Source organism: Drosophila miranda, chromosome 2, assembly GCF_003369915.1.
Source record: "Drosophila miranda strain MSH22 chromosome 2, D.miranda_PacBio2.1, whole genome shotgun sequence".
NCBI lineage: Eukaryota > Metazoa > Arthropoda > Insecta > Diptera > Drosophilidae > Drosophila > Drosophila miranda.
The window spans coordinates 14,896,045-14,918,230 of NC_046675.1; the positions used below are offsets into that span (position 1 = coordinate 14,896,045).

Genomic DNA, 22,186 nt, shown 5'->3' on the forward strand with positions numbered 1-22,186 from the left:
GCGCTGCTTCTTGGACTGCGCTGCGCCGTACAGTGGGACGACTGCATAATAAACTTGTTATAAATTGAAGGAAGTGGTGCCACACTAAATAATGTTTTTTATTTAAAAATGCGGAAGATGATCAAAAGGTTTTTCCAAAAATAAATACTATGCCCCAAAATGTACTACAAAGGTACCTTGTGTATAATAGTATATTAGAGCTTAAGGGATGCATATTTTATTACTTAAACATATTTGATTTTTGCCACAAAAGTGCACAAAAGGTTCCACTGTGCGTAGAACGTCGTGCGTTGATGGAATTGAAGAAGAAGCAGTGCATGGAAAATAAAAACCAAAACCGAAAAGCAGGCAGCGCAGAGGAAAGCAGTGAATAGGGCAGGCAGAGTAAAGCAGTGGAAGAGCAGTCCAGAGGTAGCGGACAGAGGACGGCAGCGCAGTGTTTTGTTCTCGTTGAAGTTTTAGAATTTATTCAGTTTCGGGATGTCAGTGAAGAAGCACGCGCTGCGCCTCCACTGAAACTTCTCAAAAACCAAAAACCCAGCTCGGAAAACAAACATAAATTTGATATAACATCATTTTGAATTGGAATTTACGAGTATTTGCCGCGTTTATCAATCAATCAGTGAAATCCGCGGGAGTTTTGCCATTTTTGGCACTCATCATTCGTGTTTGCTTGGAACTTTTACGCGGGTTTTGCGCGTCTTTTGTGTGACTTTTGGCGCGTGCGCATGCGCAGTAGTGAAAGTGCCGATGCCTCACAAATCAAGGCAGTAAATTGTGGCAGAGACATTTTAAGGAGTGGCAGAGAGCATACCAAATAGAGCAAGCTCCAACGGAGTTATACTGCATATAGGATCTCAAGATGTTTGTCACTGTGGATAATACAAACACCTTTTTCTCAGGTACAGTCTTGGGGGAGAGGAAATAATACATGTATCAGGAAGAGAGCGACCAACTTAAAATATATGTACTTCCCTTCCATTACTCCTTTAATATAATCCCCCAAAAACCCCTCTTTAACTCACAGATAATCCGTATTATTTCTGCAATGACACCAAATCCCCGCGGACACCCGACTCCCAGTCGTCCAGTAAGGGATTCTCGCTGTTCAAACGGCGCAATTCGAAGGGCAACAGCAGCCCCCGACCCATGGTGGTGTCCAACCCGGAACAGATGCGACTGATCACATCCGCCAATCTCGACACGACGGCCACAATGGCCTTTGGCAGCCCGCGCGGCAGCTTCAACTCCCTGGGCGGCTTCTCAATAGTGAGTGAAGATCGGAATGGAGTTGATTTCTGGTTTATCTGGAGAATCAGCATCTCCCACTGCCACTTCCTGTCGAGTGTTTGCCTAATGTTCCGCCCTCTTCCGCTTTCCCATTAGCAATCGTTTGAAATGCAGCAGCTGTATCGCCAGCGTTCGTCCAATTCACACTCGGAGTCGCGGGAGTTCCGCGAACGCCTCGGCTCCTGCAATGAGACGCACAGCTCCCAGTGCCCCGGAGCGGGCGGCACAGAGCACGACGAGGTCTTCAATCCGCTGACATCGCCAACAAGGTGAGTGATCAAGATCGGGATCGCAATTTGTGGCAGGGTAGGGTGCTGGGGACAGGATGTGTTTTTGGCGTGCAGCTGTTGACAGTTTGACTCCATGCTAATCGTTTCCATATCGTTTCTCCTCGCCACTCCATTCCTTATTTTAGCAGCAAGTCCCATCGTCATCATACACTGCCAAGTGGCGGCGGAGGAGGAGGAGGCCGTCGGCATTCGTTTGGGAATTGGTCGCAGCATCAGGGAGATCGTCAACGCCAGAACACAGCCGCGTCGATGGGCTTGGGCTCTCCGGATGAGGTGCCCAGCATGATGGCTCCACGGCCGCCCGTCCATTCGCCCAACAAATTCCGCGGCACCTCGCATCGACGAAGAGGTAAGTCAACCCAACATTATTTCTCCTGTATTCTGGGACCTAGCTGAAAGATCTTATAGAGAGCGACTTGAGGTGTACCCTCTAAAATGGGTTTAAGTTAGTTCAAAGTACCAGCTTTCACCTTTCAGCTACGTGCCTCCACAAAAATGTTCCTTCATTTGCCACAAATGTTTATCTTGTCTTCAAATGTCACCTCCTTTCCCTGTAGTCAAATATACCCTCTCTAGAATTCGCAGTTCTACCCCTTAGCCCTGGCATTGACAGAGACAAAGACAAAGTGTTTGGCAAATTGTATTCCCTGCCCTCGATTTGCGTTCGCATTTTTGCACTTTGGCGGCTGTCAGTCGCTCCGCATTCGCCACTCCCCCGGCCAGAGGTATCCCCACCATACCCTCCCCGAACAAAATTTACCTCGAAGCTTTGCATCACGTTTGCATATTAAGCGCGTCGTTTGCTCCTCTGCTGCCCGGCAGGCGCCATCGATCTAAACTCTCGCTCTCACCCCTGTGCCCCATTTCATGTCCCCTCCAATACCCAAGGGGGGGAGGGATTGCGCTTTCAAGCCTCACTTGCTGCATTCAACAACATTGCAATGTTTAACCAAGTGATAATTGTAATCCGGGGATTGTTGGTGGCTCGATTGTCGCCAGAGAGTCGCCAGAGAGACACCGGCTCCGCCTCCACCTCCACTCGGCTTCTGTTTCTGTTGGTTTTGTGTTGGGGATCGCAATGAGGCGACGCTGACTGACATTTGTGACTGGCCTGACATTGACAGTCCTCCACGCCATGATGTATGCCACTGAGGCGGGCCGCTGCATGCCAGATTCCAGTCCGCCGCCCCTAGAATATGGAATACACACGGGCACATCTGCCTCCTTCAACGTACACATATCGTACGAGTATATAGTATCCCCCCAGTTAAAGTCGCCAGTTTATGGTTTATGATCCATTCAGGACTTCTTTGCACGATCATTGTGTATTCATCAAAACGTTTTCAAGGTTTCCCTTTTCTTGACATTGAGATACTCTTGATATGATTTAAGACTTTCGGAGTGACTGATAATCCCAGAAAGATTATCGAGGCTAAGAGAGAGGGTCTCTAAAAGAGGCACTTGAAATGGCTTCTAGGTGAGTGTTTGAGTGGTTTACTTGGGATGATATTTATTCTGAATATCAATGGTTCCACTTGATATTTCCCTTTCACATCTTAAGAGTCTTCTGGATGAATATTTTTCCGATAGATATTCGTCGGAGACACTATATCTTTATCTTCTTTAAAGTTCCGACTTTTTCCCAAACTAAGAATATTATTTTTCTTCTAATATTCTCTAGAGAAAATACCCCTTCCTCTAAGGCAAAGGTATACCTAAGACCAACGGTTTCCCTCACCTTATCAGGCATCTAAATTATCATCTATCTACTCCCATTACTCCTCATTTGATTTGACCCACTTTTCGCACTCCTCCTTTTCGTTATGGAAATCTATTTCGTGTTCCTCCTTATATGGAAATCTGAACAATTCCATTCAATCAGAGCCAAGCAAGCACACTGGGGTCTCCGCAATTAACCCACAACGCCCACATGCAATTCCGTTTTAACACCTCAAATTATGGCCGAGGAAAAACAAACGAAAAATTTTGCCATATTTGTGGGTGTTCCAATGCACTTCCCCTAAAATGTTGCTGCAACAGTAGTCGTATGTTAATGAGGGGATGGATGCCTCGGATGCCCCTCGGAGACACACATTTCCGCTTGGTTTTCAATATGGCAACAATGGAAATTGCAGTACTATTTTATGCTGGCAACAAATGCTAAAGCAAACGGAAAAGGGAGTCTCCATTCAGAAGTCAATAAACCAATTGGAGTGGGGGCATGTTGTGGCATATGCGCGATGTGGGGTGTGGCAGGCACACGAGTAAAGTAAATTGGAAAAACTGCACATCCAATATGAAACGGAACTTTGCATAATTGATGGGGCAGACATCGGGTCTTTGGCTTTAGCTTTGTGGTCTCGCTTCTCAAACGTGTTAATGGCACGGAAGCATAAAAGGAAAGGGAGGTGCCTCCATCTTCCGCCCACTGGGGGTGCCACTGTGGGCGGGGTGGAGTCCAACTGTTTAGCATATGGCGCGTGCCAGTCAAACGATTGGCCAAATTTGGTCCTCCTCCGCCTCCCACTTTGTATTCACAAATTGGCAGCACAAACAGTGAATACATCAAAGCAGAAGCAGCTCCTCACCACCACCATATCCCAGAAAAGAGACTCCTCCACAAATTGCTGTTTACTTTGGCCATGTTTCTTCTGTTTTTGTGTGTGGTGCGGTTTCCCCATAATATGCTCGTACTTCAGTTTATAAAACGATGTATAGAGATACCCCCCTCGGGGCAATATGCCATTTATCAATTTTTTACACAGTCTTAATTGCTTCAGTGGCTGTGGAATGTGGCAGGTGATTTGAGGTCAAACGCCAGAAACAGAAGCAGCAACAGACGCGGAAAATTCTCCATTTCCCTCTTATGGCGGTTCTGCTTTTCGTTGCACTTGTTTATGCATCTTTCTCCCCCAATCGTCTGGCTTCTGTTTTCAATTCGTGGAACATCTGCTCATCAGATTACACTGGGGCTCCTGTGCCCCTCATACTCGTATCCATCCATTCAGGGGTTCAATACACTTCACTAGATCCCTCTCGCCTGGGGTCTTTTGTCTGCTGCCTCTGCGCATATCAAACAGCCCGAACAGAAGTACGTACACAATGGTATCCTATTGAGGGACCAAAATGTCTTCCTCCACACCTGTTGCATTCATAAATACTAACCAAATAATTAACATAATTTTTGGTAGGATAATAAGTACCTAAACCAACTTAAATTTTGCTCACGTTTCAATTTTGGGAAGTTTCCTTTTCGCTTCTTGTTGGGGCTTGTGGCTGTTTGTGACTATTTTAAAAAGAGACCTGTAAAAGATGGATACTCCTGTTGGAGGTAAATGAAATACGGCAGATCCTGGTGGAATTCGATGATAGATTGGTTTCTTTTGAGTATATTTTATAGAATCACAGCAATAAATATATTCTTTTACGAATTCTGCAGAAATTCTAGCAATTTGCTTCTTAGAATCCAATCGAGGAATCACTATTCTTTATTGTTCCTAGCAATACAATTCTTCCTCTGAGGAAACTTCTGAGAAAAAGTTTCTTTAAGCATTTTATTTCATTAGCCTTCAACTCTAATCCAATCCATGTCTTTTTCTTACAAGATCGATGGTAACCCATTAAAAAATCATATTTCTTGGCCCATTTATAATTATTATTAATTTTATTTTGTTGATTTTTGTTCTGTTTTCCTTTTTTGGAGCTTCTGTTGTTGTTTCTGGTGCCATTTAAATGGCTATAAAAATACTTATATTTTATTATGACTTTTTATTTGCGTACAAGCTTTTGCGATCCTAACTGTGGGGCACCGCCGCATATGGCTCGAAGGGGTTGTTGGGGATATGTGTATGGTTGTTGTTAGGGATAGCGACAAAAAGCAATCAGAGATCTCTGTTGATCGCTTAAAATGCCATAATTCCGTTTATGGCCCGGGACTCAAAGCGATCCAACGATCCCGAAGAGGGGGTTCGGGTTCCTTATTAAAAATGGACAATGCGTTGATTAAACGTCACGGGCACGTACAACAACAGAAACAGCGTTGACTTTTATTATTTTATAATCTTCCAATGCATTGTTTATCCACATTCACGAAAGAGAGGTGCTAAGAGAGTGTGCAAAAGAGAGAGAGAGAACCGATGGGGAGAGAGAGCTCATTGATATTCTTGGCATTTCGAATCGCGAAGAAGGCCCAAAGCCAAGTCAAGACGCCAGCTTTTGCCAGTCGAAATTGAAGGACTGTGGCAGCTTGACGTCTGAAGCGTTGCGCATGCGCACAGGAAAACCAAAAGCTAAAGAACTCTTGAGAACAGTTTGCTACAATATTACTATAATCATTGATAATGATTTGATCTGTGTTTATGGTGAATGGTGCTGTTAAATATTGTACAATCAAAATGCTGCTACAAGTGGAAAACATTGAGATGGAAACGTTCTGTTGCGGTGAGTACTCGAAGGAGTATATACTTTAGAGAAGCTAATGGACTACTATGGTATCCTCTTGGAGCACTGAAAACCCATTTAAAAACCAAGGCATGGAAATGGTAAACTGATTTGAGCGGGATGTTCAAACGCGCACTTAAAATGCAGACAATGCACTCGCTTAGGCGTACTATCTATAGGGAAAATGGGGATTCTTCAAGTGGGGGAGAGCTGTCTGTCTATTGGAAAAGGGTTCCTCCATTGAATGTAATCCCTTTTGTATGATAATTGAAGGATTTTTGAATAATGCTACGTGGCGGATAAACCACACTCGGCTGGGGGGCACGGACTCCTATCCGCAGCACGTGTTCCCCTCAGATGAGGGACACGGCTTCAAAAATAGAGCACAGATTGAATTTCCGTTTAAAACAGTCTAGACTCGGGTTTTCCTCCCCCAATCTTTTCTAATAATTAACAAAAAGAGAAGGACACGGAACAGAGCGGAAAATGAAAAGCCAGACATAAAAAGTAGGGGCCCAAGCCGTGAATTAAGGGGGAGCTGCAAAAGACAGCAAGAGGGAGAGGCAGCTGCTGCCCCTGAAAACACAGATGTGCATCCCAGAAGGGGACGGACGGACGGACGGACGGAACTGTAGCGCGTGCCCTACGACTAGGCTTCAAAAAGTATTCATATTACTTGTGTTTCTTCGGTTTCTTCTGCTTTTCTGTTGTGGTTGCGTATAAAAATAGCAAAAAAAAAGCAAACAGCAATTATAAATTGAATTGAATTGAAAGGGCTGTGCGTGATGGTAATGCAAGAACAGGAGGGAGAGCCAGAGCCAGAGCCAAAGCCCCCTTCATTCGCCCAGAGATCCCCCTGCAACAGCAGGTGCCGTGCCGCAGGAAAGCAGCATACATACTCGTACTTTCATTATGATTATGCCCCAGACAGTGAAAGGCAAGCAAAGAAGGATCAAGAAAAATAAACAGTAGACGAAGAATCACCAGTAGCAGAAGGAGTATTTGTTTCATATTAATAACATAGTCTCCCGATAATATTTTTTAGGAAATTCAAATAAATATGCGTAAAAATGGTTGCATTTTCTACAATTCTCCTTCCGATACTCTTTATTCTTTATTTTGTTTCTGCTATTCTCGCATTTTTGTCCTCTATTATGTATGGTTGTGTGTATGTTCGGTTCGCGACGCACGCACCGGAAATCCCTCATAGAAGACTGTTTAAGTGTGCGCTGAAGTCGAAGCTTGCAGCATAAATTGCATGCAGGAAACAAACAACAACACACGCACACATACTCGCACATGTAGCGCGTGCTCTTTCTCTCTCCCTCTCACTCTCTCACTCCCTTACACTCGTTTAATAAACGGAAACGAAAAATTTGACTCGATTATTGTCAAGTTATTATTGTTGCTGTTGTTTCTGTTGCTTGGTTTTTTTTTTTTACTTTTTACATAAAAAAAGAAGAAGTGCTCTCGTTACACTCTCCAACAAAATGCGGGCGTATGCTTTTTTATTGGTTTATTTGGGCATTTTACTCACGCCTATTAACCTTGAAGTTTCCATCATTTAGGAGTAATAGAGCGGGAGGGGAGTAGTTTAGGTATATTTGATATCATGCTCAACAAGATCAATTCCTCTTTATTCAAGCACTTTCTTCAATGAAAACCCCTTCAAAATGGTAACCCCATCGAACTATGTGCGTACTGCTCGGAATCGTCCAACCAAATATTTATGACTGTATTAGGAGACGCCTCCTCTTGACGGGTCCACACCCTGATGGAAGGACTGAAATTTATGAAGACATTTATTGGCACACAGAATGCATAGATCAGTGAAATGGCTGGCAGAGTGACATAAATAGGTGCTCCACACCCCCCTAAAAAACGCTCCCACACATCACACCTATCCAACGTACCTTTGGGAGTGAAACATTGGGAATGCCTCCGATGAAGTGTTTGACAAAGTTGTCGCTTTTCCAACTGGGGCGATCATTAATCAACATTAGAGAGGGCCTACGTATGTATGTCCTAGTGGTAGTGGGGGTGTGTGTGGATGAGTGAGTGAGTTTTCCCCCCTTTGATAAGACCACAAATGTTGAGTTTAACACGAATTTGAGCTCTCAGTTTATGTGATTTTTAATATTTTGTGTTGAAAAATTACAATTTTCTTGAAAAACATTCAGTCCGCCAGGAATCGGGTTCATCTTGACGGATGAGCCAAGACATTTGACACCTGCTGCACAATTATTCAATGCCCTAATACCTCGAATTCTCCCAGATCCCCCCGTAAACACCAACAGTGTACATACGTATATGTAGATCTGGGAACTAGATGTATTTATAGACGGGTAAAAAGAGTTGTCGGAGCATTGTTTTTATACGAGAATTACACACGAAAACATGTGTGTGAGTCGTATGTCTGTGCCTGTGTCTGCAGAAGCCCTTTTATGACAGCGACAGAGGGGAATAACAAAACATTAATGTCAAAAACGTCAAAAATAACATCAGAGAAGAAGAACTTTCCTCCCACTCCTTCTGGGAGGGACCTCCCAGTTGTATAAAAACTGCATTTAAATGCATTATGCATTTCTGAACATCAAGAATGGATCGGGAGTGGGGGGGAAAGACCCTCCATCTAACTATCCATCCAACTAAATGCCGGGAATTGTTTGCATTTTATGAACTTCCCTTCACTCGACTTCCATCCAGAGTTCACTTCACTTCAGTTGTTCTTTCGCTTCGATTTCAGTCTCTATAAAGTTTATAACCCTGGCTGGACTTCTCCAAGATATTCTCCCCTCCGTGACGCGGCACGCAGCGTGAAAATGCTGTTCCCTCCCTAACACCTCCCACCTACCATTCCATGGTATTTGTTTTCCTTATGTTTATGGCTTGGAAAACTGTTCGATGCCTCATTTTTAGCTTGTAGCTTGTAGTTTTTGCTCTTTTGCTGTTTTTAGGGCTGAAAGTGAATTTCAAAATTCTTGTTTATGTTTGCTTTTAGCTGGAAATTCCTTTGGGGAAAGAACCATTACATGGATGCAACATTTAATGATGTGTTTTTAAATGTTTTCGTTATTAGACGTTTCAATGAGAAAATAAATTTCACCATTTACTGGGTCAACAGAGAAAGAGAATAACTTCTGGAAAAAAGTGGGAGAACTTTTGGTAGAGTTCTGGGAATGCTTTCAAAGAAAGAAAATGTAAACTTTCAGGCAGAATCGCATCTCCGAGTGTTTCAAAGAAAACTTCAATCACTTTCATTCTTCTTTAGGGCTCTGCGATTATTACAGAATTCTTCCCAAATCTGTGACCTCTCTCGAACCCAAATCCCGAGCACAGATTGCCCCCAGAATTTTGAGATGCAGGCACATTCAGAGAGAGAGGGAGAGCGAGAGAGAGGTACACAGCAGATACAATGTCATTTATAATCGTTGTGACTGACCATCCATCCCCATAAGTATACCCCCATCTCCAGTCCATACGAATGTATACCATCTCTCTCTTCTCTCCCCCCTGGGACCCGTGACCAATGTCCAGCTGTCCAATAATCTCATACAGCGAGAGAGAGTGATCTCTTTCGGAGACAATGAGAACAACAATTTCCATTTAACGAACATCAGCAGTGGAAGGGAACTGTGGGATACTGTGACTACCAGATTCATGACTAGGGGCCACGAAACTAGAGCTAAAAACAATTTAAACCATTTATGATTTATGCCTAGTGTGAACTAAATCTAAATTAATACAAATCTTGATGTGAAAAATGAGATTTAAAAAAAAAGAGATATGTATGTAGGGAATTTCTGTGTAAAATTTGAGATCAAGCAAAGAGTTGAAGCGTGGGATCAGGCGCAGAGGTACATATATGGTAGGAATTTGTATGCTAAACATTAGATCCTATAGCGAATATCTACATCTATGAGGACATCGATGGGAAGCATAATCTTTCAGCATCTTTCATCGCGTTGTAGATTTTAGGCTGCTTCTTTTGAGAAAGGATTTATCTCGGGTTCAAGCGAATGTTATGACCAATTGAGTGAATAATTGGGTGGAATGCGTGAATGAATGAGGAGAGGGAATGCTGCAATCTCAAGAGGAAGTGGACAATTAACCAAATCCCAAAGGAAAAACCGGCCTCAAATTAAAAGATATATGCGCATAATTAAGTTACAGTTGACATAATTAAATGATAATTGTTATGTGAACGCACACATATAGTAAAACTCGTATATATGTACATACATAAGTACATATGTATCTGTTGGATGGGGTTCCAATGAGGCGAGTGGTACACATGTTTCTCTACGGGCATATGCACACATTTTTTGAGTTATTTGTTGTCCCCGAAAAGGGGGAGGGTTAATTTGTGTGTCGTCCGGTTGCCCCATAGCACCACCCCCTTACCCCTCCAAAGCCCTCTCCCACCGTGCGGAATACGTTCTGTAGTCCATTTAATCCCGCATTTATACTCGTATTTCTCTGTTTTCGTTTCGCTTTTCGTTGATTTATGTCTGTTGCTAAAAAGAAGGAAAGTGTCACCCATCGGTTGGTGGTTGGCGGTTGGCATTTATTCAAATTGTGTCCCCCCAACCCCAGATCTCTGAAGAGGCGGCTTCCCCCCCTTCAGATATCATCATAAAAATCATGCGAGCATAAGTTGAATTCACTTAGAAGAACACTTTTGATGAATTATTTAGAAATACGAGTATATGTATGTATGTATGGGGACTGCCATCCACTTGGAACATTTAGCAATAAAGAGGATTCGCGGAATGATGGGGATATTTGTGTATTGGGGGATTGATGGTCCATGTAATGGTGGAGATTCTTTGAAAATTAGGGGATTTAGATTTAAACTTAAGATATTTCCATGCTAAGGTTTATTTTAATTTTAAATTTATCAAACTTTTTGCATGTTCTCCTCAAGAATTGCTTGCAGGTTCTGAAAAAGAAAGATATCGGAGTTTTCATGTTTTCACGATATTGGAACCCTTTTTGTACAAGGATAGTCTTTAAATTTCTGGGGGACTTTATCAGAACTCAGACTAGAATCTTTCTCCATCCTTTCCTTAAGTTCGAGATCTACTATTGTCATGACACCATCCTTTTATAAAAACGAATCTAGCTAGACCCTAACCGAATCAAACCAGACAATACCCCACACACAAATACAGTGGCGTTTATTTTAATCAATTAATTAATGGCATAATCCTAGGCCATCTCTGATTGTGCTCACTCGCTGTGCGGACAGTTCCATTCGAAATGTGGCTGCAGCGACGACAATTAGCGCAATGTTCGAGGCGGTTTGCGGCGCGTAAAAATTAAAATTCTGTGTTCCATAGCTTTTCATAAGTATACGAAGAATATACATATTTTGAAGAGATAACTGAAACAAGAAATCAAAGTGGAAATACGAGTATGCCTGCAAAGGGCAGTTGTCGCCTCTTTAGCTGTGTCCAGGCCCAGCGGCATGAGGAGGAGGAGGATGAGGACGATGTGGAGGCGATGGACTATGTGGACATGGAGATGAGTGAGTGCCTCCCATTAAAGAGATTGGGATGCAGCTGGATCCATTAAAAAGTGATCGATCACAGCCCGAAAACCAAGTACACTCTCGTGCAATATTTGCAAATTGCAAAACGAAAACCAGAAGCACAAAGATGATGAACAAAGGGAGGCATTTTTGTCTTGAAGAAGAGTCCGATTTAACAATTACCAGATGTTCCAACGGCACTCAGATGCTAAAATATAGTCCACACTCTCGGTTCAGGGATGCGACTCCAATGTCAGACAGGGGATCGGGATCTGCACTCTGCATTCTGCATTCTGTTTGCAATTTTCAACAGCCCCGTCGACAAAACTGTCGTCTGCCATGTAATTGAGAAATAAATTTCAATCCAACATCCAGACATTGTCAGCCTCCATCACGAAATCAAAGTCTCAAAAAAGCACAGCAACAAAAACCATTTAAAGTAGGACCGGAAGAGTGGGAGGATCCACAGTTTTGGTACACCAGGCAGGACTAAAAAACCATTAATCACTGAAAAGGGTGGGGCGTAACTTTTAGAAACTACCAAAAGTTCCACTTAATTATGTTGTCGTATTTTATTTTCTTTCTTTAGAATATATCGAATAATATGTGGCAATATTTTGCATATGAAATATACATAATATAGCACGGAACAAAGGCCTATCTGCGCGAATTAAAGTTTGACATACCCTTTCGGCTACATATAACATGATGTTATACTACGATAGTAACTTGGGAGTGTAGATATTCGAAGAAATTAATTAAATTTGTGGACATTTTCCAAAAGGAATTTCATAATTTCAAGGAGGTAGCTTTGATTAAATGAAACCCAATGGTATTTTTAGTTACGCAAATCCTACAACCTATACATTTTATGAGAAGACTTATAAAATTGTCAGAAAAAAGACGATCTTAAACGGAAATTTCTTAGAAATTTCGATTATTAGAAAAGCGGGTTCTGTACATTCTTTAAAAAAATCTTTGCTTTTTTATGTTTTACAAGCTTCGCCATAAAATAATAGTACCCGCTGTATAGGGTATAAGAACTTGGTCTTCTTTATTTTTAAACTTCACTTCCATATCATACAAATCGAGGGGAACAAACAGAGGCAAACTCCTTTGCCTGCCTGCTGCCTTTCCTCTGTGCCCCATAATGAGGAGCATCTGCAGCAGGGCAGGGAAGAGAAGGGCAGCAGAAGCAAAAGAGTTGAGAAAAGAAGGAGCGAAGCCAGAAAAAGGAATAAAATAAAGCAGAAGAAATGCAAAAGCAAAGCGCAACAGGCAACAGGAAGAGGCACAAGGGAGAGATGGGATGCTACGATGCTGCGTCGCAGTCGCCGCGGATGGATGTCACGGATGCTGCTGCCGCCATTTGTGGGTGTCAAGCAGTTCAGATTGAGGCAGATACAACAGTAAATTTCGGTTTGGCCAAGAGCTAACATCGCTCCGTGTCTTCTCCAGCGCATAGCCATTGCCCCATCGTGTGTGTGTTTGTGTGTGTGTGTGTGTGTCTCCTCTTCGTTGAGATTTATTTAAATGCGCTAAACGTGACTAAATTTATGGGGCAAACGGTAGCTCTAAGAATGGAGAACGCAACTCTTGGGGCATGCAACATACTGATTAGTCCATCCAGTGCGTGCGGCTAATTTATATGGCTAAAACGGGAGACAACCTCCCACCCCCCCCCCATCCCCCCATCCCCCCGAGGAAATGTTTGTCTACCACTGAAATAATTTATGCTGTTTAATTTCGTTTAAATCTTTTTCTGGGATCTACAAACTTTTGTTTTCGCTGCACTAAAAACCAAATCCCACTATCCATCTGGCTAAAAGCATCCGACGGTCGCCTTGGGTCTGTCGTTGTGGAATGTGTAGATTCTGAAATCCAAGAAAATTCTTGAAAATCAGTCGACATTCCTATATAGAAAGTAGAACGAAATTTTTAAGAACTTTGGTGTACAAAACTCTTTCTTCAAAAGTGTTCAAATGTATTCCTTGGGAAACAATAAACTTCAGTTAACTCTCCTCGATCCGATCCATCTTCTTAGAGCCGTATCCCATGGGATTTGGAATCTGGAGTTTCAGTTGAAACAATTCCACACAAATATGTTACCCAAGATCTTGCCGCTTGCAACCCATCAAATGCCTACCCGATAAGCGGGGAAATTCCTTCAATTCCAATGACACAGTGCCACAAATACATATGTACATGTGTCCACTCTTATGGAGTCCATACGACGGCGCTCCAAAACCGAAAAGTCGAAAGTCAAACAAGTGTGTTCCCAACAGGAGGGTCTGTTTGAAGAGGTCACAAATCACGCAAGTCAAATCCTAAGTAAACACATTATTTATCACAGATACACACTGAGAGACTTGTACAAATACTTGGGTAGATTACTTATTTTTGGGGTCGCTGTGGGCCGCTGCTTATCAGCAAACTACAACTGCAACTCCGACTCCCAGTCCCAGTCGCAGTCGCAGTCGCAGTCGCTGTACTTTTTGCTGATCGCTGTTCGATCTTTTCCAATCATTTTGCAGACAACTGTGGCAACGGGAACAACGCAAGTGGAGCGAATGCATCCGGCTGCATCGGCTACAATATGGACGACATTCTGATCATCACGGCAAAGCACAGCGAACGCGCCTACTTGCGGGCCACTTTCCTGAAGAACCATTTCGACAAGATCACCAAACAGCGCGGACGGAAACCATTCAAGTGAGTAAAGGACTCAACCTGTGCAGGATACAGATCCATTAACTAGAGATTTTCCTCTCTTTTTCCCCTAATTATCTTTAGTTTTCTGCACATCAAAATTGACGATGGTCCCTTCAGCGAGGAGATTGCCCAAAAGTACCAGAACACTGCTCTGCAGATTGTCATTCTGTGTCCCGCCCTGCTGGCACTGCCCCACAGCTTCCTGATGGCCCAACTGTCGGCCATTATACGGGTGGAGAAGGTCCTCGCCATCCTGCTGGATGTGGCCGAGGAGAAGGTCAAGGAGATGCACAAGGCTGCGCTACCCAGCTACTACAAGTGGCGCCGCTGTGTGGTGCGCGACAACGATCAGGTGCAGATCAGCAACATCCTGGGCATTGCCACGGACATCCTGGGCCGGGCCCTGTGCCAGCGGCCACCCTGCCAGGACAGCGGCAGCGGCAACAGTGGGGGCCTCTCGCGCAGCTTCTCCAGCTGCTCGGAGGGATTCACAGTGCTGCCGAAGAAGGTAAAACTCGGCCAGAACAAGGTGGTGGCCATGCTGGCAGAGCCACTGGAGAAGAACGACACTCTCAAGCTGCTGGTGGAGAAGTCCGGCGAACTGATCGAACTGCGCAACTTCAAGTGCCGCAATCCCTACACCCTGCAGTTCTCCATCCCCGAGTCCTGCATGGAGATCTCCACAATGATCGAGATACGCATCGAGAAGAATAACAAGAGCCTGGGCGCTCGGCCCATCAAGTGCGAGAGTCGGCTCCGAGAGCTCGAGCAGCTGCTCCGTGTGGAGGATTCGCCCATAGAGTTCATGTGTCATGCCTTGGGCATCGGACCCGTGGAAAGGGACGCTCTCGATCAGCATCTTCTGCAGTGTTTCCAGCGCAACATGCCGCCAAATTTCCACCTGCTGAACGGCCCCTGTGAGAAGCAACCGCATTTCTTCACGCGTCTCGAGTCCAGTCCGGAGGAGTACCCCACCCTGCTGCACTTCGCCGCTCGCTGGGGCCTCAACCGCCTCTGCATCCAACTGATGGAGTGCCCGGGCGGCGACACAGCCTGCGGCGTGCGCAACTGTGCCGGCCGTACCCCCTTTGAGCTGGCAGAGCAGGAGGGTCATCACAAGTTGGCACAGAACATTGTCAGCTTTTCGGAGTTCCACGAGCTCACGACCATGTATCACTACTTCAAGGGCGTCTCCCCAACAGCTGCTCCCAGCGAGAGCAGTCCGAAACCGGTGGTCATTGAGGCCGTGCCCGGAAAGACAAAATCCTCCTCTGGCAAACCGCCAAAGCAGTTGCCCTCCGCCGAGTACATGGAAATGTCCAGCGGCTCTGAAAGGGAGAACACGCCCGAGGTGCGTCCCAAAACGGAGACGCTGGCCATCTCGAATCTCAACTACATCAGTGTGGAGACGGAGGATGAGAACCTGCAGGGTTCGGCGGCGGAGAAGAACATGGACTCGAAGAAGGAGCTGCCGGAGCCAATACCTGAGGCTGCAGACTCGCCAGGACCCGAGCGAACTACCAACGAACTAAGCATCAACGAACCGCCCTACTACCAGTCCAAGGAGCAAAACAAGTCTCAGGATGTGGTGGATGCACCAGTGGCTCCCCTCTATCAAACGGACAAATTCAGCCAGGAGTGCTCCCAGCTGCTGGAGAACCAAGCGGTGGGCGGCAACGACTACGTACTGCAGCCCTCGAATGTGCCCGTGAATACTCCTCCCACCAGCAGCAGCACCTCCAACAGCTGCCCCCCGGATGATGGAAACTATTTGTTCCAGCCCTCGAACCGCCCCGTGGAGGAGCATCTGCGGATGAGCCGCTCGACAACGCGACTGGCCATTGGACAGAACAACCACAACAGCTATAACCACAATCATCAGCCTGGATATGGAACGCTCAAGCGCAGTGCCAGCGATGCATCTGCCTCCAGCCACAATCGATCGAACGCCGACGATGAGCTGGCCGAAATAATGCACGACTTCAAGAACAATGTACTGTCCATTCGGGATGTGGAGCTGCTGGTGGAACGCTGGAAGCATCGCAACGATGTGCAACAAAGCTTCCGGGAGAAGCAGGATCAGATCGACCAACTGCGCCGCGAGTACGAGCGCATCCACGAGCAGGTGCGATCGCATTTGAAGCGAGAGACGCCTTTCGAGCGCATCAAGAAGTTCTTCTCGCGTCCGAAGATGTCGCCTGGGGGGAAGCATCCTGGCAGCTGTGCCGACAGCCTTCTGGACGAGACCAAGAGCTCGATAGCCACTAGCTGCAGCTTCAAGTCGGGGGTTCGTCCCATCAGCTCCCTCAGCCTGCAGAGCGTATCCAGCAGCAGCTCATCCTCTGGGCGCCTGAGCACGGGCAGCAACTGCAGTGGCGCCTCCCTGGGCGACTCTGGCACCCACTCGGACCACGAGGATCGGCGCTACAACTGCCGGCTAGGTGGCCACGGATCGCTGATGGACAATTATCTGGTTCCGCCGCCACCACGTCCCGTCTTCACGCCCAGCTCCACGCCCGGCGATGAGCGTCACCAGATCGTCTTCCCCTCGCCCATGTCCAGCTGCCAACGCCTGAACACGCCCACCAGCCCCACCGGGTCCTCCTCCGAGCACTACCAGATGTTCCCCTCGAACATACCTGTGTACGGCAGCCAGCCGCTGTCCTCCTCCCAGAGCAGCAACTACCTGAATACCATCATGGAGGCGAAGGAGCACGCCGATACCCAGCAACACTACCAGAACCAGAACGGAGTCACCCTGCAGCCCATCAAGCTGAACGAGCGCTCGAACATCATCTACGGGAAGCTGACTAAAAGCCACTCGTCCTCCGCCTCCAGCTGCAGCAGCTTTAAGCCCAAGCAGCTGGCAGTGCCATGTCCCCAGGTGGGCAGCATCGAGATCCAGGCCGAGGTCTATCAGAATGTGGGTGGAGATACCCCAGAGGCCGCTGACAAAGTTGAGCCCACGCCGGAGACAGAGGCGCCCAACTACATGAACTGCTAGAAAGGCGAAGGACTACGAGCGGGGCGGTTACTTCACTGCCACGAAATCGACCCAAATCGAAATCGAAAGCTTCTCTTTAGTGTTACACATATGTATTCTTGTTTTGTCTGTAAGTCGATCGATTCGCATCCCTCAAGAAGTGCAAAGGACGGATGGATGGAAATGAGTATGAACTAGTTATCGAGCAAAACATATTCTAATGTTAGTCGTAAGCCTGTATTATCTACATTATTTCTTAGTCTTCGGGTTTCAGAATCGAATTGTATATTTGTGAGACGTTTGCAAGCAACCAAATCAAACCATATCGTTAGGGTCTAAGTCTAGCACCTAAGTCGAACCAAGCAGCTAACATATCAAGAAATATTAATCTTCTCTTGTAACTCTAGGTACTACCCCAATTTAGTTTAAAGATCTTGCACCGATCACCCTTTTGGCATGCCGCTTAGCATGAAAAACTCGTAATGTCTAGCTCCTAAAAACCCCCTAAAATATCAGCTATACAGTTAAATGCAATAAATTTTAAATATTTAAGAAAAAATATAGACTTCATTTTTATTGGGTACCTATGGAATCCGATGTATGTATCTCATTCTGGAAACATTTACAAACTGCATCGGCCTGCAGGCAAATAAAACAGCACATAGAAATATAGATTTCTTATTGTGTCTTTAATTCATCTTATTCGCTATTAATCGAATCGGTATATTTATCGCTGGAACATATTAAATTTAAATATATCCCGGGAATTGGTAGTTTGCCATGACGGCGCAAGTCATATCCGTTAAATTTCAAAAGAACAAATAAATATTTCGAAAACAAACCTTATATTTAATATTAAGTTTAAGGATTTAACAGTCATTTTGTTCCTAAGTTTGGTCTTGGCGATATTCATTTGACTGAATACCCTTTCAGTCACAGCATTTGACCACGGTAGACTTAAACTTCCAATGCCAAATAAAGCGGTTTCTTCAAAAGGTTTGTTTTTGCCAGTAACTTTATAAGTCAGTATGTACCAGCAACTGCGGTGGCTGAGTAACAGAAGAAGCACCATGTCACTGAGAGCCAAAATAGCAGTTTATGTACACTGTGTAGCCCCGATCTGGCTCTACGGTGTGCAGATTTGGGGTATTGCTGCAAAATCTAACTATAAACGGATACAGGTCCTGCAGAATCGTGCCATGCGGCAAATAACGAACTGTCCCTGGTACGTGCGGGGCTCAACCCTACATCGGGATCTAAATCTGCATATAGTGGAGGAGCAGATTGGAAGACACACAAGCAGATCCAGTGACAGGCCGATTAGACACAGAAGTATGCTCGCGAGACGCGATTGAAGAGATTGTGTTTTGCCAAAACTATAAGCCAAACCTAAGTTCCCCTCCCAATATTATAATATTATATTTCGTTTATAAGTCCTCTTACACTATGCAATAGGTTTGGTCTCCTTAATATTATTTACCTGTGTTTTTAAGATACGATATATGCAATGTACGGATTCAACGATTAAATAAAATATATTAAAACGAGGGGGAACGTTGTGAGTTGCTGCGGACACCGCAACTCTACATTTATACCCGATACTAAGTCAGTATGGCTCTGCTCCGGCAGACGCCGCTAATATTAAACGACACGACAAAGAGTGCGTGCGAGAGAGACAGAAAATCAGTCTGAGCGTGACGTCGGGCGCTGCGTACCCACTGCAAATTGATTTGTTCCTTTTGGCTATAAAAATGATCCGATCTGATCCAGATTCAACAATCTGATAGATATGGTCATTCTCTATGATTGTACGTTTTTAGTTTTCTCGAATCTGCAATATTGTGGATGCAACAGATTTTCGTTCTTTGTGGGGGCGGAAAGGGGTGGGGCGAAATTTTGAGATATACGTCTTATAGTGAGATCTAACAGGAGTGTGTATACCAAATTTGGTTACACTAGCCTTAATAGTCTCTGACCCGTATCATTGGATCTCTCCTGCCCTTGCCTCAGGTAAGCCACGATCAAAGGTAGAAATCTAACGAATATTGTAGCTGACACTATTGTAAGTTCAGCTGGGGATCGACGAGGATCGAATTCAGAGCGCCTCTTTTCCGCCCTCTCCTACCACGACTCTAGTGGGGACAATTTCTGTGCTACGGTAACAGCCACAGTTACAGCCAAAGGCATGTGCAATGGCAGCCTTGAACGCGCAGTGCAGCGCAGTGAGGGGGAGTTAGGGGAGCAGCAGCAAGGCAAGAAGGTGAGTTTTGGTTGAAAACTCTTAAATCAGCATGTGGTCGCAACTAATCTCATTGTCCTTTGCAGACTGCACGCTATGACGATCAGGATTTTTACAACAACCAGGACAGTTCGGCTAACTCGTCGCAGGCCTCGGTCAGCATTGATGACTATTTAGATGAGGCTCTGGTCGACGACTATGGAAGCACTCAGAATGATGACAGCGATGACTTGGACAGGCACCTATAGATGGTCGTAAGTATTCTCTGTTTCCTCTTTTGTTCCACCTATTTATAATCCGTTTATACAGAGCAAGGAAAACCCGGCCCCAACGAGTTGCCTTACTATTGGCGATCAGGAGATCATGGACCGAAAAGAACTATTCAACAAGCAGCGGCAGGCAACATTACTTGCGACAGACCAGGGGCTCGAAAAAGAGCGCCAAAAAGACTTATCTTTAGAAATTGACATTTAAATGCATAGGAAAACCTGAACAAGAGAAATCCCACTAATCCTTAAGAGGACCTATGAAGTACCACTACCTAAGGGGTCTCCATGTCTAACAGACTATTGTACGGCGGACTCAACAAACATGTAGCGCAAAAATAAAATTCCTTTTATTTTACTTATATGTGGGAATAGCAACAAATAAAAATTGTTTTTTTTAATAATACAAATATTTTAAAATTTTGTTCTTTCCTTTTTCATTCTTTATTCAAACGTAAAAATACTTATTTCGTTTCTTTTGCTCAACTCATATGTGTATTTATGAGTAAAACAGAAAGAAAAGTACAAAACAAAACGTAAATAGTTCAAGAAATTTAAAATTTTTTTATCGATTAAATTTTGTTCTTTTGATCGATTTGAAAAGTAAAAAATCAGCCTATATACCAAAATATACCAGATTATAAGTCGGAAAAAAATCTGTAAAAATCGGAAAAAAGCTACATTTTTGTTGACCAAAATAGAGGCAATAACAATCAAAGCAATCGCCGTTGCAGGAAAACAAGACAAAAATTTAAAACAAACTAGTCAAGTAGAAAATTGATTAATCAATGGGTCCACGGTCACACTGCAGTGAACGTTTTTGTGTTGCAATTCAAACGGAAGGATCGGTAACGTAAATTTTGAAAATGAGACGGTATATTTCTGAGGGTCATACTGTATGTAGTATGAAACGGTAATATTCTGCATACCCTAGAAAAAAGAGTATTATACGAGTGCGGAAATGTTTGTCATCCCAAGCTCTAATTAATTAAGAAAGGTACTTCTAAAGGTACTTCTAAAGGTACTTATAAAGGTACTTCAACGATATTTGGCAATATTTGCAATATTCTCTTTCGGTTTTTTTGCTTGACCTTTATCGCTAAAACCTTTTTTTCGGCAAAATCCAATGAAAGCAAGTACTTAAAATAAACCAGTCAAGTAGAAAATAGTTTAATTCATTGGATAAAATTATGTGGGCATAGATAAAGGCCCGGTTGACAACATTTAAATCCTTGTCGCTCACATTCAAAAAAGTTCGATTTGGCGCGCACCACTCGGTATATTTTTCAAATGAGACCGTATATTTCGGTGATGTTCTGAGGGTCATACTGTAGAAATACTGGTTTTCGCCGCGCTCCCATGTGGTGTTTTTTAGTGCTAAATGGTATTTTTGTCAATTTCATCAATCTATTAATTTAATTTTCAATGTTATATAGAAATCTAAAAAATGCAAGTATTTCGAATAGGCCAATCATGTATAGAATTGATTCATCAATCGTACAAAATTGAGTGGGCATGGCTAAATGTTCCATATAGATAGTAGTATTCAACGGAAAAAAAGAATATGAGGAATTGGTCGTTTTTTTGAATCGAATTGGAATTCGCCGCAGTTCGCCCCAGTTCGCTTTAGCAACAATGAGTCTCATTCCATACACAAAAGTTGCGGCAACATTTACTTGAAAACCGTTTTTTGGTCAAAATCAAATACATAAAGGTAATTAAAAGAAACAATCTTGTAGAAAATGCATTTATCTATAGGATAAAGCTAAGTGGGCAAATCTATATAGCTTGAAATATAGGCAATACCCGATTCGCCGCAGTTTCACTTTAGCAACAATGAGTCTCATTCCATACACAAACATGTTGCTAATTCCATGCACACATACCCTGGGGGAAATGGATGATATAGAATTGCGGAAATGTTTGTCTTCCAAGGCTCAGTAGGTATCAGGATCGCCATAAATATATACAAGATACTAATAATGTACTTGAAAATGTCTAAAGAATATCAATTTGAGAAAAGGTCTTTATAAATCACGTTTCATCTTCATATAAAATTAACAAAATAGGGTATACAAAGGCCTACACGCAAAATAGTGACTCTTTTTCGGTTGGACTTTTTCGTTTAAACCTTTTTTTACAATAAATACAATAAAAGCAAGGATTAAAAACTATCCAATCTTGTAGAAAATTTATTCATCAATGGGATAAAATTATGTGGGCATTGCTAAGAGATTTAATTAGTCAGCATTATTCAATGGAATATCAAAATTAAGCAATATGAACGAATTTCCCTTTTCGTTTGTTTTGATTGACCTATTTCGCTACTTGTTTTTTGTTTGACTTATTTCGCTAAAACCTCTTTTTACGCAAAATGCAATAAAAGCAAGTATTTAGAATAAGCCAGTTAAGTAGAAAATTGATTCATTAATC

General features: G+C 43.7%; 1 protein-coding gene across 5 annotated transcripts in view; it reads left to right on the forward strand.

Moving 5' to 3' along the window:
• The window catches only part of LOC108156302 (phosphoinositide 3-kinase adapter protein 1), a 33,376-nt gene extending 15,569 nt beyond the window's left edge, over positions 1-17,807 (forward strand). The window contains exons 1-6 of one of the 5 annotated variants that reach the window (XM_017287687.2): positions 453-902; positions 1,028-1,269; positions 1,387-1,559; positions 1,709-1,929; positions 14,088-14,265; positions 14,347-17,807. In XM_017287687.2, the coding sequence (XP_017143176.1) occupies positions 863-902; positions 1,028-1,269; positions 1,387-1,559; positions 1,709-1,929; positions 14,088-14,265; positions 14,347-17,269 (3,777 nt within the window). In that variant the 5' untranslated portion in view covers positions 453-862 and the 3' untranslated portion in view covers positions 17,270-17,807. Of the gene's footprint in view, positions 1-452; positions 903-1,027; positions 1,270-1,386; positions 1,560-1,705; positions 1,930-5,835; positions 6,021-11,423; positions 11,551-14,087; positions 14,266-14,346 lie in introns of those variants that run through there. The other 4 variants (XM_017287686.2, XM_017287688.2, XM_017287690.2 and 1 more) reach the window with 4 other exon arrangements.
• The last annotated feature ends 4,379 nt before the right edge of the window (positions 17,808-22,186 follow it).